General features: G+C 44.6%; 1 protein-coding gene across 1 annotated transcript in view; it reads left to right on the forward strand.

The window, feature by feature from the left end:
- Window positions 1-17044, forward strand: part of ADGRG4 (adhesion G protein-coupled receptor G4) — a 1724535-nt gene that overhangs the window by 593725 nt on the left and 1113766 nt on the right. Inside the window, exon 11 of the mRNA XM_085607949.1 lies at window positions 5033-5084. Coding sequence (XP_085464075.1) covers window positions 5033-5084 — 52 coding nt within the window. The remainder of the gene's footprint in view (window positions 1-5032; window positions 5085-17044) is intronic.

Genomic DNA, 17044 nt, shown 5'->3' on the forward strand with positions numbered 1-17044 from the left:
CAGAGAGTGCCATTTTCCAACACAGAGCATGGCATAACCAATATTATTTCAACTGTAGATGGAAAGACACATTGTGCATGAACCACAGGGTGTTACAGGTTCAAAATCGATCCCCTTTTTGCAGGGTTTTCATATACTTTCTGCTCTGTGAGCTGGTCTTTGGTTGCTTCCTGTGCCCCAGGTGTGTCTGTCTGCATTAAGGGCAGAAAACCTTAGAATACATCATATTACCCCCACTTGTGTCCTCCTCGTTTTAGCCTTTATGCATGAGGCAGTCCCACCCCCCAACGGAAATGCTACCAAGCTTTCTTTTATTTTAATCAAGCTTGCACTACCAATGAGCATAAATGACCCTCCCCTTCACCACAAACTTCTTATCTTCCCTGCGATCCTGAGGAAATGTTACCATATGGTAACAGTATTTCGTTTCTTCATTTCATTTAAATGTTATTGACTCACTGCGACCTGCTGCAGTGATTAGATTTAGCTGTTGGCAGTGGGATATGTATTCCTCGCCCAGGTGCAGTACCTGGGACGTGGAGCATTTGTGTTGCTTCAGGGCAGGGTTACCCAACTCACTTTGTCTCGCGCCCGACTACGAGCGCACACGATGACACACTCTGGGCCATTAATTGCACTACAGGAACTTGTGAGACAAGATTAGGTTGCTGAGCAACCACCATAAAGCAGGAAGTTCCTGCATTACAAGCATCTACAGGCAATGTGGGCCTGTTTTCAAATACTTCAGCAGGCGCTGGCTCTGCAGATGACAATGTATCAGAATGTAGGGCTGATTTACAAGCCATAATTGATGAGGCCGTTTATTCCGCACTGTCTCAACCAGCAGCAAAAAGGCAGAGACTACTTCTAGATGATGAGGAAGATCCTGAGGCTTGCTGTGGAGGGAGACATTCTCCAGGAGTGCTACTACAGAACATGTTGAAGCCTGCCAGACAATTGTTGGATTTTGAGGACAAATAACTCCTGTAGGATGAACTTCTCAGTACAAAACCCCAGCAGACAATGATTTCCCTATTCATGAGGTGGTGTAGACTATGTATCTCAAGGAATGGAAGGAAATTGATAAGGCTAATTTTCCACACTTTTTTGAAGTCCTTTGAAGAAAAAGTTCCACAGATACCGAGAGTCTACTCAATATTATCAAATATAACGGCCCCATCTGCTTTGGCTTCCAAAGAAGCATGTTTATTGTATCCATTGGCTAATAAATTGCAACCTCGGTGAAGAAGTCCTATGCAGCCTCTAATTTGTCACCTAGGCAGACCTCACAAACTTTGTTAAAACACTTCCAATTATTGTTTAAAGCTATGCATGTACAGAAATATACTATGGATCTTCAGGTTAAATTAGAGCTCTAAGACTTTCTTTCTGATGCATCATTAGATTTCTTGTGGTCCTCAACAACAGAAGCGGGGGCTTCCATTACAACACGTCATCAATTGTGGCTAAAATTGAGGAAATTAGACTAGTTGCAAAATTCCCAGATTCTCTGTTTCCCCTTCACGGGGGATAACTGGTTCTCATCACAGATAGATGCTTTGGTCAAGTAGGCGGCTGAAAAACAAGAAAGTGTTGCAACCTTTTAGAACATACATTACAAAGAAACCTTTTCTTCACAAGAAATATGGTCAGGCCTTCAAAAATAAACAGCTCTTTCGAGGCCAGGTTCATTGTCGTGCAGCTGGGTAGGAGGAAAATACTGACTGCAATTATAATCCCAGCAGCTGTATCAGCTCAATAAATGACAACCAATCAGATACCATGGGAAGAAGAATGAGTCTCTTTTCTCATGCCTGGTATTCTTTGACCACAAAATATGTGGGTTCTGGACAATGTTGATCACAGGTTCAAATTCAATTTGAGAAACCCCCCTCAAGAAAGTATTTTGTTCAAACCCCACTACCCAAAGATCCATTGAAACTAGAAGTGATGCAACAGGGAAAGAACATTTTCCTAAAAAACAAATGAGATCATCAAGGTTCCATAATACCTGCATCTGCATGGTTTCTATTAAATACTTTTAATGGAACCAAAAAGAGATGACATATTTCTTACAGTGTTGGATTTGAAGAACCTCAACAAGTATGCCAAGCATGTAACATTCAAAATGGTCACTTTCCAGCAGATAATCCCATCAATCTCTTAAAGGGATTGGATGGTCACAATAAACTTGCAGAATGCATACTTTCACATGCCCATTCACCAGGATTTTCAAATGCTTATTTACCTCACTGTGGGAGAACATTTCCAGTTCATGGTCCTGCTGCTCATACTCTCACCCTCCCCGAGGGCCTTTGCCAAGGTACTTGCTCAGGTTGTGGCTCACTTACAAATACTTGGCGTACATATCGTTTCGTACCTAGACGATTGGTTAATTGTCGCTTCTTCTTTTACTAAGGCGGAGGAGCATGCTCATCAAATCACCCAGGTTCTGTCCTCTCTGGGATTAATATTAAACAAAGACAAGTCCCAACTTCTTCTGTCTTGACAGACAGTTCATCGATGCACTTTTCAACTCAAACCTGGCAGTAGTTTTTCTTCCAGAATAGAAAATGTTAACTCTACACTGCCACTTCCAGCAACTGCTTCATCAGTCTGCAGCTTCAGTAAGACAATGGATCCACTAGTTATAAACACCAGATGCCAGTCATCGGGGTTCGGGAGAACAATGGTAGATCAGGAAGCCCAAGGCATTTGGTTACTAATAGAAACAGACATTAAATTGGAGCGAGTTAGCAGTGATAGGCAATGCTTTAGTGTCTTTTGCCCTGCTTCTCTGCAACTAACCAATTCAAAAAAGGAACAGACAATTAAGTATCCATGACATATTTAAACAGCCAAGGGGACACACAATCCCACATGCTGGTATATCTGGCCAACAATATGCTAATATGGGCAGAGTAGAATGTTCTGTAATTCGAGCAGTCCATATTCCGGGGTCATCAAATCTTCAGGCGGACAGTCTTACCTGCAATATATCATCATTATTTCATTTTCATCTCAGTCTACAGGTGTTTCACCTGCTGACATGTCAATGCAGCCATCCATTAGTGGATCTCTTTGCATCCCCACCCAATGCTCTTCTTCCAAAGTTTTGTACCAAGGAATTATGTCTAGAAGTCCGGGGTGATCAATGCCTTATCTCTCCCGTGGCCTCAGGAGTTACTCTATGCCTTCCCCCCATTTCCCTGTCTTCAGAAGATGCTTCAGAGGATTTGGAGGGAGAGCATAGTGGTAATCCTCACAGCCCCATACTGGCTGAAATGTCCATGGTTTCCTCTATTGTCTAGGTTTTCCATAGAACCTCCTTTGCATCTACTCTTTTCTTTGAGTCCCCTTCAATTTCTTCCGCTCACATTCACTCAAATTTGTATGTTAAAATGGAAAGCTTGGAAGTTAAGAGGCCTGGCTTTGAGCAGATAGGATGATCCAGAGAGGTGGCATATCCAGTCAGTAAAGAAATCTTCTACCTTACAGTCTGATGCCAATCATTGGAAGAGCTTTTGTTTCTGGTGTACATTGATGGGAGTTTACCCAGTTATGGCCAGACCTTTTAACATTTTGGATTTTTTAAGTGATGGCTTTGCAAAGGTTTGTCTCCATCCACTTTAAATTCTCAGGGGGCATCAATCAAGTCTTGTAGAGAGTCACAAGGTAGCCCCTTCGGTGTCCGCTTTTGATTAAAAAGCTTCTCAAGAGCCTCAGACAAAAAATTAAACAGTAGTGCCTGTTCCGACTGCCTCTTGGGATCTTTCTGCTGTTCTAGAGGTTTTGAAGAAGGATCCATTAGAGCCATTGGAGCATGCTGATACTTATTCAGTGTCAGCTAAGGTTGCGTTTTTGGTTGCTATTAACCTCTGCAAGATAAATGGGTGAGTTACCTTTGCTTTTGATATCTTTCCCAAATGTCAGGTTTGTCCAGATAAAGTTGTGTTGCGACCTAATCCAAATTTCACGCCAAAATACCAATTAGTCTTTACTAATCAGGAGATTGCACTTCCAGTTTTTGATGTGTCTGCAAACATTTCATGTTCTTTTGCTGTATGAGGGACATTACTGATGCAGCTAGAGTGAACAAAACTATTCGGAACCTCAGATTCTCTTTGTGTCTCTTATGGATTGGCCTGTAAGAGAAAGAAAGGCTCCACTACCATCATTATTAGATGGGCAAAACAAGCTATTTCCAAAGCCTATACTGCAGTGGGTTTGGCGTCACATGGCAATGTGTTAGCAAGGTCAACAAGAACAGTGGCGGCATCATGGAAGAGGCGAGGCAGTGTAGTTCTACATGAGATTTTTAGGGCAACCACATGAACCTCATATCATACCTTTTTGTTTCACTACAAATTGGAATTGTTTTCCAATGATTTGGTCAAATCTGGTAATGCAGTGTTAAACACAGCAATTAAATGCATTGTTGTTGCATGGTTCTGCATCATAAACTTGTGTCAGTGTATTGATTGCTTGGACATATCCTCATATGTAAGGACTAGGATGATGAGGATAGAAGACGTAGGGGTACTGAACAAATTACTTACCTGCAATCTTCATTACCTCTTGGATAGTCCTCCTCATCCTAACAATAACCCTCTCAAACTCCCTTCTTGAGGCAAATTATATGTGGCTTTGATATTAACAGGAAGTGTGAGGTGAAGGGGAGGGTCCTTTATGCTCATTGGTTGACCTTGTTTGATAAAAATAAAAGAAAGCTTAGTAGCATTTCTGTCGGGAGGGGGGACAGATAGTACATAAGGGCTAGGAAGAGGAGGACTATCCTAGGAGTAATTAAAATTACCAGTAAGTCATTTGTTCATTTTATAAAATGCAGAGTGTGGCTGGGATACCCAACAGAACCTGGCTGTAGGGATGTCATTGGATCAACACGGTGAAGCCCACCAGAGTAGGCAGGCACATCTAAAGTGTCAAATGTAAATGAGGTGACTTTCTTTTAGAGGTATTTGTCCAATACAATATTCTCCATGTGTCTCACATTATCGTTTGTTTCATGCAGGATTATCCAGTCTTTATCAGTAACGAAAGGATTGAGCAAGCAAAGCAACCAGGTACATTCATTTAAAAAATATATGTATTACTGCAGCACAATGCATTTATTATTTCTGTAGATTCAAATGAATCTGCTACCTGTTTTCAACTGCAGCTTGAGCAGTTTAACTGCAAACATTGCAACATCTACATGCATAATTGGTCATGGATATCACAGATTTACATAAATATGACTACAGTTCTTTTAAATATTTTCTGTTGGAGTGGTTGAAGCGGGTTGTTTTTACTACATTTTTGCAATCAAGTTTACCAGTACTACATTTTGCTAATATCTGGGTGATAGCTTTACAATATTAAAACAAGCCTTTCACAACCTTGTCACACATGAGCAACTTCGCAGAGCAACAATGATGTAAATGTGCTCCAAAAGGTAGTGTCTGCAGTTTCATACTCAACAAATGCTAAAATGAAATTTGTACTTGGTGTAAGCAAATATCCATAGTGAAAGAAATTGGATTATTTTTTGGAGGGGTGATTACTCATCTTAAGGAATAGTCACAATACTTGTCAGGGTAAACTCTCAAAGTCACTAAATTAACCAGATGTTATAATCCTGGTAGATGTGGCGCAGAGCAGAGATTAGGGCGATATGTAAAGTATTTATGCATTAACAGACCAGTAATAAAGTCAAAATGATCACCATACAGTTGGAGTGATGCACCCGATTTCTCCATGCAACGGTGTTGATGCGTCCGGTCCGGTCCGTGAATAACGTGCCAGTTCTGAGGTGTGGCAGCTCAAAATGAGTGACTCCAGCTTTCTCTATGTTGTAGAGGAGATTTGTTGATCTTTTCCATGCACTGGTGGCGATGCAATAGTTCCGATGCGTCGGTTTCCGAGGTGATGTGGCTGTCCCTAGGACGATGTGTCGATTTGGTTCCTGCAATGGAGGGGATGCGTTGGTTCTGTTCACGGAACGAGGTCAATGCTTGGTTTCTGGCAGATACAGCCATTTGAGCTCAATCGCAAGGACCCAGGACTGGATTGGTACCACTTGACAGAGCAGGACTCACAGCAGACAGAGTCCAGGTCCTGTTGCCAGGTTGAAAAGAGAAATCTTTGATATCCATGAGACTTCGAAAACAGGAGACAAGCCAACAAGCCCTTTGAGATACTTTGGTTCTGAGTTGAAGAGATTTATGGGCCAGTCCTTCTAACTTCCAGGCAAGAAGCAGCAGGTTGACACAACAAACCAGTTCAGCCAAGTGTCATTCCCTCCAGCAGCACAGCAGTCCATCCTGGTAGACTATCCTCAGTTCCACAAGTGTTCTGATTTGGTGGTATCATAGGTCCAGTAGTTATACCCAGGTGAACAAAGCAAAACCAAAGGGGTTATACCCAGGTGGCCTTTGAAGTGGAGGAGACTTCAAAGAGATGCTTTGAAGTGCACAGAGTCCCAAACATTCCTGCCCCGGCTCCAGACTCCCTACAGAGGAATATGCAACCTTTTTGGTGGGGACAGGACACAACCCTTTCAGGTGTAAGTGTTATCTCCTCCCTTCCACCCTGCTTAGGATGACCCATCAGCATGCAGATGGCAACTGCGTTGTTCCGATCCTTCCTTTGTGTGTGGCTGCCTAGAGAAAAGGCATGAAGCCAGCTGTCACCCACCCCAGATGTGTATTTCAGAGACAAGCACTAGGCACCAAATGGTTACTGTTAGATCTGGGGGTCTCTAGTTGGCAGAGCTAGGTAGCACTGTCCAAATAAGGAACCTTGCTTCTAGTCAGGGTAAGGGGGATACACTCTTTAGATAACCCCTGCTCACCCCCTTGGTAGCTTGGCACGAGCAGACAGGCTTATCAAAGGCAATGTGTAAAGTATTTGTACCAACACTCACAGTAACACAGTGAAAACACCACAAATGGACTCCACACCAGTTTCGATAAATAAAAGTACTTTTATATAAACTACACAAGACCAAAACGACAAAAATCCAACATACACAGTTCAAGAATATGGTTTCAAAAAGAGTTCTTAGTTTATCGACAAAATCATTCACCTTAGCATCAATTTTAGCCAACAGTACCTGGTGATGCGATAAAAGTTCTTAGCGGCGCTCAGGCGTCTAAAAACAAGCAACAGCGTCAGTCCTGAGACCCTGGGGAGGCGAGGCGACAACCCTTCTGCACGCAGCGGGCGTGGGCGACGAATCCGGTCTCTATGGGGAGTGAGGCGATACTTGTATAGATTCCAAGGCGTAGCTTTTCCGGTAGAAATGTACTCGCTAAGGCACGATGCGACAAAATTCGGCCCGCTAACGAGCGGGGCTGACAATTTCACCAGCGATGATCTGGGTTGGCTCTACGACGATATTCACAGCGATAAAATTTGGCACGCTAATGAGCGGTGCGATGATTTTGGCTGGCTCTGCGACGATGTTCGCAGCGATAAAATTCTGCACGCTTACGAGCGGTGCGATGATCTTGACTGGCTCTGCGACGATCTCACCCAGTGGCGGCAGGCTCTGCGACGATGTTCGCAGCGATAACATTCTGCACGCTAACGAGCGGTGCGATGATCTTGGCTGGCTCTGCGACGATCTCACCCAGCGGCGGCAGGCTCTGCGACGATGTTCGCAGTGACAAAATTCTGCCCGCTAACGAGCGGAGCGGGGATCTGGGCTGGCTCTGCGACGATGTTCGCAGCGACGAAATTCGGCCCGCTAACGGGCGGGGCGAAGATTTCTCCAGCGATGATCCGGCTCAGCGGCAGCAGGCTCTGCGACGATGTTCGCAGCGATAAAATTCTGCCCGCTAACAAGCTGAGCGACGGAAATTTTCTCGCTAAGCCGGCTGTGCGTTAAAAAGTGTAGATCCTTTGCTTCTTTCTTCTTGGTCAGCTTCCCAACAGCAGGCACAACTTCCAGAGGCCCCACAATTGGATCAAGCACTCTAGGAAGGGCAGAACTCACTCATCAGAGTTCAGGGGGAAGCTGGGGGCGAAGTCCTTTTGTTCCTGGGACTTCTTAACAGGAGGCCAGCTCTTCTCAGGCCCTTGGAGATCTCTTCAAGCAAGGGGACACAGCAACAGCAAAGTCCTTCCCCTCTCCTTGGCAGCAAAGCAACTGCAGGTCAGCCCATAAACACACATCAGGACAGTCCTTCCTCTTCAGTCTTCCAGCTTTCTCCTTGGCAGAGGTTCCTTCTTGATACCAGGATGATCTTATTTTCTGTAGACTGGGTCCCAATACTTATACCCCAAAATCCTTTGTCCTCTGAAGGCAGAGGGGCCTTGGCCTAGTCAGAACCAGTTCTGGCCAGTCCTGGAGCACTCTGTTTACTTGGTTTCTTCTTTCCTTTGAGAGAGAGGGGCAGGGTCGTCAGCCGCCCAGCAGGGGGTGGAGCCAGCATTGTGAAAGGCAGGCACAGCCCTATTCAGGCCCAGGTGCTACTCCTCCCTCCCATCTACAGGAGAATTTCCCTATTCAGCCCTGGGCTGACTCATCCAGCCTCTGGGAGCCACCCCTGTCCCTGTCACTCACAAACCAGACAGTCAATTCACAAACAGGCCAAGGCACACAGAAAGGGCAGAAAAGGAAATCAGGCACCTTCTAAAAAGTGCTGTTTTCACACACAGGATTTAAAAAACATCCTTCCTAAAAGATGTGTTATTAAATTCTGAATTCAGGGATACCAGACTTTAGCTTTCTATCTTGCTCCTATAGGAAGATATGCAGGTAAACATTATACTCAGCATTCCCCATTATAGACCATGGGCAAGATAGCCTTTCAATAGTGAAAAACAAAAATAATAATTCACTACCAGAGCATGTTACCTACACCAATACATGCTCTACCTTTCACATACACTGCACCCTGCCCAGGGGGGTACCTAGGGCCTTCCATAGGGGTGTCCAATGTGTACAGAAAGGGAAGGGTTAGGCCTGGACAGTGTGGACACTGGTCAGGTCAGCATGGCAGTTAGCAACTGAACTGCAGTGGCAGGCCTGTGACACCATTTTAGGGCTACTCCTGTGGGGGGCACAACCAGTGCTGCAGGCCCACTAGTAGCATTTGAATCACCAGCCCTGGCACACTCAGTGCACTTTCCTAGGGGCTGACAGGTGAAACAAATATGCCAATCATGGATAACCAATGAATATAACAATTTATACAGAGAGCATATGCACTTTAGCACTGATCAGCAGTGGTAAAGTGCCCAGAGTCCTATTGCCAACAACCACGGGTCAGAAAAAATAAAGGAGGAAGAAGCAAAAAGTTTGGGGATAAACCTGCAAAAAGGGCCATTTCCAACAGTTACAGTAAGAAAATGTCGACTTTCTTAACGTGGCATTTTCTGAATTGCAATTTAAAGACCAACTCCACCATAAGTTGTGTTTTTTAAATTGTGATTCCAGAGACACCAAATGTGGGGGTCTCATCTGTTCTCCAATGGAAATTGCACTTATACATTTCAATAAGGTAATCCCAATGTTATCCTTTGGGAGAGATAGGCCTTGTGATAGTGAGTATTTCACTACCAGGACATGGGAAACTTAAAAGTACATGTCCTATTTTTTAAATACACTGTACCGCTGCCCAAAGTGTGTCCAGGGCCTACCTCAGGGCTGACCCATATGTAATAAAAAAGGAAGTTGTGGGCCTGGCAAGTAGGTTAACTTGGCAGGTCGACATGGCCGTTTAAAACTGCTCACATCGGCTCTAAAGTGGCAGGCCTGAGACATGTGTAAAGTGCTACTTAAGTGGATAGCCCAATCAATGCTGCAGGCCTACTATTAGCATTGATTTACAGGCCCTGGGGACATGTAGTGCACTGTACTAGTGACTTAGAAGTAAATTAGATATGCCAATTGTGGATAAACCAATGTTACCATGTTTTAAGTAAAGAGCACCTTGTTTAGATTTGGCAAACCGCAATCGAGCCATCCAAGTACATAGACCATCCACCCTATTTGGCAGATGTTCTAAAAACAAGTAAATGACCCCTACACATTGAGGGAAACAACCAGCATATCGTATTATATCTATATCTATATATATATATATATATATATATATATATATATATATATATATATATATATATATATATATATATATATATATATATATATATATATATATATTATTTTTTTTCAAAAAGAAACTGCCACTTTAGGAGTTTGATTTTGAAAAACATAAAGCTCTGCTGAGAAGAAACATTCACAGTTAGGCTTCAGGGACATGGCTGCGCCACATGACACTGGGATTTCTGTCATGCTGGTATAGATCTCTAAATATGGCAGACTGCAGTCCCTGAGGGCAGTGGAATACTTTCCTCCACTCACCCTTTGGTACAAAGAGCAAAGTATCACTAAATAAGCTCCTTTTTCCTTAAAGACAGAGTTACAGGATGATCTGGTCCAGCCACGCACGCTTTTGCAGCAGCAGATACAATGCAGTAGTCACCTACTGCTGACAGCAAAGTAGCATAGACAGACATAGAATCCAGAGAGACAGCAGAGGACTTGGAAAGTATAGTGTCATAAATGGATTTCACAGCATATGTGTGCTGCTTGAAATTTCAGAAAGGTGTCAAATACAATTTCGGGAATGCAGAATGTGTAGGTCAAAAAGCTAATTGGCCATATGTTTACAATTAATTTCTTGCAAATTCTCTAATATATAATCATTAAAAAAAAATTCTACAATTTACATGAATTTCCATGCCATAATATTGAAACCAATCAGTGATGGGAGATGGTATTTTCTGAAAACGTTTTTTCTTGTCAGTACCGCTTTCGTAGGGCCACGGGTAATGCAGGGGTTACTGGGCCCAACCGTTATGGTTGAGGACTTTTGCCTGATGTCGCGGGGCCTGACCTACTTGGGACTTGCTCAACTGGCCCAAGTTACCCTTCTGCAATTGAATCTCAGTGGTAGTTGTGGCCAAACGGTCAAGGCTCCCTCGTGAGGGATGTTGATAGAGGTCAGTGAACATGATTCCAGTGGCGTCACTAGGGGGATGCGGACCGCACCGGGTGACACCACCACATGGGATGACACCAAAATGCAAGATTGATTGGCAACAGAAGTGCTTCAGCCGACAAAAAAAGGCAGCGGATCAGATGGCGTAGCTGTTAAAATGAACTGTAAGGCATTAGATTCCATTGTTACAATAACAACTTGTCCCCTGAGGTGTTTGCATTTTTTCTCTTAGCTAGTGAAAAAATCAATTTAGTCCGCTGTTGTCCATTATCTCTCCCATTTTGGCATATTTGAAAAGGCGCTCAAAGTGCGTTTTTCTCATGACAAGCGGGCCTGCACGGTCAAACTGCTTGGTGTGTGTGCAATGCGTTGCTGAATGATTGTGTGTATTTCCCTGTGTATTTGCTGTGTATGTGTCCTCTGTGTGTATAAATGGCGTATACTTGCATGGTCAAGCAATGTGCGCATGTATATGTGGAGGGCTCATAGAGGTGTGAGTGCTGTGGTGTATATAATATCTGAATGCCTATAATCGTAGTGCGTAGGTGTGAATCATCTGGTTTCTCTTCCCTGTCTGTGTGTGGGGGTGATTACTGTGTGCATTTGGGGTGTAGGTAGCTGTGCAGATAGTCGGTATGGGTGCGTGGGGGATTTGTGGTCTGGTCGTGTGTGAATGATCTGTATGCGATCCTATTTTGGTTCGTAAGTGAATGATCCGTGTGTGGTGCACTCTGGGTATATGTGTGTGTTATCTGCATGGATGGAATGTCAGTGTGCAGAGTGTGTACGTACATACGCGTGAATTAACTTGTCTGTATATGTGCTATCGGCCTATATGGGCGGTGGGAAACAGCTGCGAGATGTCTGTGTATATTTCGGTGTGAACACGTGTGTCGTGAGTAGGGAGAGTGGTTAGAGTTTAGATATGTGTGATCAGTGAGTTTGTGTGTGGAAGGAAGGGGCACGGTTGGTATGGATAGGTGTGATAATGACCGGTGTGTGCATGTCTGACTCCGTGAGACCGGTTTTTGTGAGTGATCTGTGCGTGTGCTTCCGGTATGTCTCCGTTCTGGTATGTTATATGCATGACCCAAAGTTTTCAGAATTGCACATTTTAAGGCTGAATGAGTCAATTTATGTTTGCGATGCGTGGGATGTATCTGTACGTGTGTGATATGTATGTATGTGTTGGAGAGGACAGATAGCAGGCTGGCAGAGAAGCTCAAGGCAAGAGGCCAGAGTGGATTGTTAGGGCGGAGGCCACCAGGATGAGAGAGAGTTTCTGAAGCTGCTCCAAATCCGGCCCCAGAAGCGCTTGCAGAGGCCATTCTAGGGCCGGAGGCAGCCAGAGCGAGTGTGTGTGTCTGTTCACAACCGAAGGTGCTAGTGGGACCAAATTTGCTAGTGTGATGGAGGAAGCTGCAAGACATATTCTCCTTTACTAGAGAAGACAAAGCCTCGGAGAGTGTCACAATATCAAGAAGGTTACACAGTGTGTGCATCCTGGACCCTGGCTGCAGACTGCCCCTCGCTCGCCGACCGCAGGTGATGCTAGGGACAGTCGCCTGGCTTCCCCCATTGTGTAATTGGTGCTGTTTGAAGAGCGCACCCGAGCAGTGCCGTCACTAGGGGGGTGCTGGGGTGCGGACCGCATGTCACCAAGAGTTACCGCACTGGGTGACACCAACCCTAGTGACGCCGCTGCATGATTCCTAACTCAAAATGCAAACAGTACGAACAATAAATCAATGTCCAGCCAAATACTTGTTTTTAATGAGAAAAAGTAGTATTTTAATTCTAACTCTACCCCGGCAAAGAAATTAAACATTAAAATGCAACAACACATTCTCCCTTGAGGTTGGGACCCTCCCACTCTAATTTGTGTAAAATGTTCAGGGTTATTTCCCATTCACTGGTGGGCGCATCAGGGAATGCAAACTAATAGGCTGTACTCAAGAGTTCTACCTTTTCACTCTATAGGAGCTTAGTCAAAAAGTGTCTAGGTTGCTCGAGCACCGCTAGCAGTGAGTTCCCACAGGGCCTAACTGGTCCAGTTTACAACTTACCTGCTTTCGCAGTACACAAGAGTTCAGCAATGCAGCGGGCACCTTCAAAAGTGCACTAGCGAGTCCTGCTCTGTTCAGGAAGGTTGGACGTTCACACACCCATGTGGCAGCCCCTGGCAGATCAGGCTCTCTCTCCTGAGCAGAGTCACTGCTGGTCTTCCAGATGTTGGGGCAGCTTTCTGCTTGCAAAGACGCAGTAAGTTGGCTGTACTCAATGGGGCCAATGATCCTTCCCTTAGCTCCCGACTGGAGTCAACGAGGGTGTGATGCCCTCCAAAGCGTCTCCATCAGTCTTCCCTGGTGGGTTGGGTGCAGTTCCCCTGCAGTGTGGGTACAACCTGTGGGTCATAGCCTCAGTCTTTCTTTCAGTAGGTGGCCCAAATTCTTTGGCAATGTTGGTACTGACAGCCCCTGCTGGCATAGAGGATTGCTGCGATATGGGGTTATATGCATGCACTCTCTCCCAGTACATGCTTCCCGGCCCAGACAGTCACAAGTCTTGGACCTCTTGGAGCGGTACCTTTACTAGTCGCCCTCTCTGCTATACGGGGTCACCACATCATGGCGGTACAGGTGTAGCAGGACCATCTTGGCCCGCAACACACAGCTCAGTCTATGGGAGCCCTCGCCTGGCATACAGGGGGTTGCCAGAAACAATCTTGCACAAAGGCTACAGCCCGATTGGTGTGCAGCTGAATTCTTACACCTCACACTGGGAGTCCTCATGGTCGGGCTCTTCACTGGACCTTGCTCCCTCCAAGGTTCTCCTCTTCCTTACAGAGAACACTGCTCTTGTGAAGCAGGCAGGCGCTGGTGCTCCAGGCTCCAGGGCAGGTGGTCTTGGTTTTCCTGGATAAAGTCCCCTCACCCAGCAGGGAGTCCTTATCCCCCAGTCCTGGTCGCAGGTAGAATTCTTGCAGAGCTTCCCCATCTCTCACAACCCATTTGGCTGCTTGGCAGATGACCAGTTTTGGGGGCTCAACCTTCCTTTCTTATAGTCCTTTTCCAGACACCAAATGTGATATGTAGCCCAGATCCCCAGTCCTACTCTGGGTGATTCATTAACAGCCCCATCTCCCTTCCTGAAATATGTCCAGGCCCCTTCCTTGTGCCCTATCACTGAATCAAAGAGAAGTCTTTTGAAATGTAAATGAAATCTGTTCCTTTTTTCTCCAGTGTGTCTCTACCCAGCTAACGGGAATGCAGCAATACGCAAATGGGGATTCCTCTCCTTCTCTTATTTTTACAAACATGCCTGGGCTTCTTAAAATAGAACCCAGGGTCCTCCATACAATATACCATTGCAGGCACTCAGTGTACTTTCACAGCACACTTTCAGTCCAACACGGTTTCCCCATGCATTGTACCTTTACATGTACTCATGCATGGAGCACACACACTCATCTGCGCACACTGTTCAGCACTGAAGGTTTTCTATATTTAACCAGTGTGTGCTCTTTACAAACACCCACAATGCCAGCAAAAACACTCAATATATGCGTGCTGCACATCACTTCACCCATCATATTTTATTTCATGCAAGCACACATTCACTGAGAACATGCTTTATCCACAAAGGCACTGGGAAGCACTATCTCTCTCATGTAATGTATTTCTCTATGTATTCCTCTCGGCATACATACACCCAGTACATATACTCATCACCCATGCACTGTACAGCACTGCTCTGTCCTTGTACTGTACCCTTCCCAGACACACTTACAACAATCGCAGAGTTAGTAATCAAGCGCTGCGCAGCACTCTACAATGTGTAGGCCAAAGGTGAGTTAAGCACACAGTAACAGAACTTTTAAAAAGGTGAGTGAGCCTGTAGGCCTCACTTCAGTGACACAGGGAAAAAAGTCCTAATCACTACTACTGATCACAAAACGTTATGCTGCCACCAACGAGCTTGTGCTGCTTAACTCTTGGTGAAGGTGGTAGCCTACCACTACTATGAAGGTAGCGCTTTGGGCACCCCTCTTGGTCCAACAAGATCACAGTCTGTGAGACAGGCCTATGTCATGGCGCACATGCATGATCTGTATTCTCCTGTGACAAAAAAAATCAGCATTAGGGTTCCAAACACCAGTACAGTTGGGCACTCAGGGCAGGGGCACACATCTTTTCCATGCAGAGTACGTTTCCATCCCAACAATGCTTACACTATTGGATAGTCATAAGCAAACTACAAGAGGAAGGATTGTTTGATTACATGTGTTTGATCTTCAAAGAAAAGTGTGCAAAATAGTATACCCACTACATTATGAAGTAGCAGATAGATTAATCTGTAAATCACTCTCCTAGCCAAAGATGTGGTGGATAAGTAAGGGCCCGAAGTAAAAAGGCATTTTGTGCTTGCAAAATGTCAGATTTGCAAACAAGCCTTCTGGCATGTAACAAACCCAGATTGTGATTCAGTAACACATTACCAAATCACAATTTGGGTTTACGACAAACCATCAACTCTAGAATGTGAAATGGACTACAGGATCATCTCAGCACTACAAATAAAAACTACAAAGCCAATCAAAATAAACAACAGCATATTCAAAAGCATATCTCGAGCTGGCTAAAACATAGACAGTGCATACAGAAATGTTTTGAGGAATCATCCATAACTAGCGATAGGGTGTGTGCTTACTGGATATCATGTTTGCACAAAATCAAGACTGGAAATCACACTTTGAGGAGGCAAAGAGAAAATAGAAAATGTAAATGTTAAGAGCATAAATTGATGTGCTAGGGACTTCGGCAGAAATAGGGCTATAATCTACCAAAATGCCTATGAAACCAATGCTAGAGATAACAACAGCTATGGACCACTGTTTTGGGGCCTTGGTGAGAAGGCAGGTTGTCAGGCTCTATCACAATGGGAATTGTAGAAGAGATCACTTCTATTGTCCTAAGACAAGCCACACTCTTCCTTGGAAGCTGAGACAGGTCTACTATACATTGGAAACAATCGTACCTTCCCTCTATGTAAAATGTAATCTAAAAATACTACTCAGAACTAAATGGAGGTGACAGAACCAATAGGAATCTCAAATGTAATGAAATTAGCTTCATTTTTCTAATGTAGACTTCCATGTGTCAGTCCCTCTGCCACAAATCTCTCCTCATTTCGCTGAGTGAGCCCTCCAACTGAGCCTCATGTGGACCTGCTAATATCTGGATTATTGCTCTGGCAAGTCTTTTATTCCAATCACATCCATTAACCACTAATCATCTGATCCTATTTTTAGGTCAGCTTGCTGCGCTGCACAGCATGATAGGGAAAGGGCAGGAAAGTGCTGTATTTAAACGAATGTGGTGCATTCCTGTTTTTGCCCTGCGCTGGTGCCTTTTTGGCTGCCTAGCGAGAATGCAGGCAATCTTGCACCATGGTGCAAGGGTGCCTGTGCTCCATGCAGGATCATTACCTTCCTGTACAAAAACAATCCGGAAAGGCAAATTTCCTGTATGTGCTGCATAATGCAGCACACATAGAAAGAGGAAGTAATGAAGAGAAATAAAGATATTTCTCCTCATTATGCCTCTCCTGGGAAGGTGCATTGTTGGTGCATTCCCAGGTTTACCAGTTATGCGTCAAATATCATGGGAGTTGCATGGAAACACCCATCCAACACCCATGGAACACCTCCCTAAAGCAGAGTAAGGCAACGCAGCGCTCTGCGCTGCTTTGCTTAACTCAAAATGTATGGAGCCACTCAGGGCCATGCAAGGTGGCCTTCAATGGCTTCATAAATCTAATTTCTGAGTTGCGTCACTCTTGTACCGCGAATTGCAAGAGCGATGCAACGAGGCTCATAAATATGCCCCTAAGTCTTAGAGGTTGGTGTACAGTGTGTTAGTGTGAGTGTGCCTGCTTTGAGCTCAGTCATATAATATAAATTAATCTATTGAAGATCAGTATATCAATGGATACATTAAACTTTTAGGCCTTCATTACGATAGGACGAT

This window comes from Triturus cristatus, chromosome 5_2, assembly GCF_964204655.1.
Source record: "Triturus cristatus chromosome 5_2, aTriCri1.1, whole genome shotgun sequence".
NCBI lineage: Eukaryota > Metazoa > Chordata > Amphibia > Caudata > Salamandridae > Triturus > Triturus cristatus.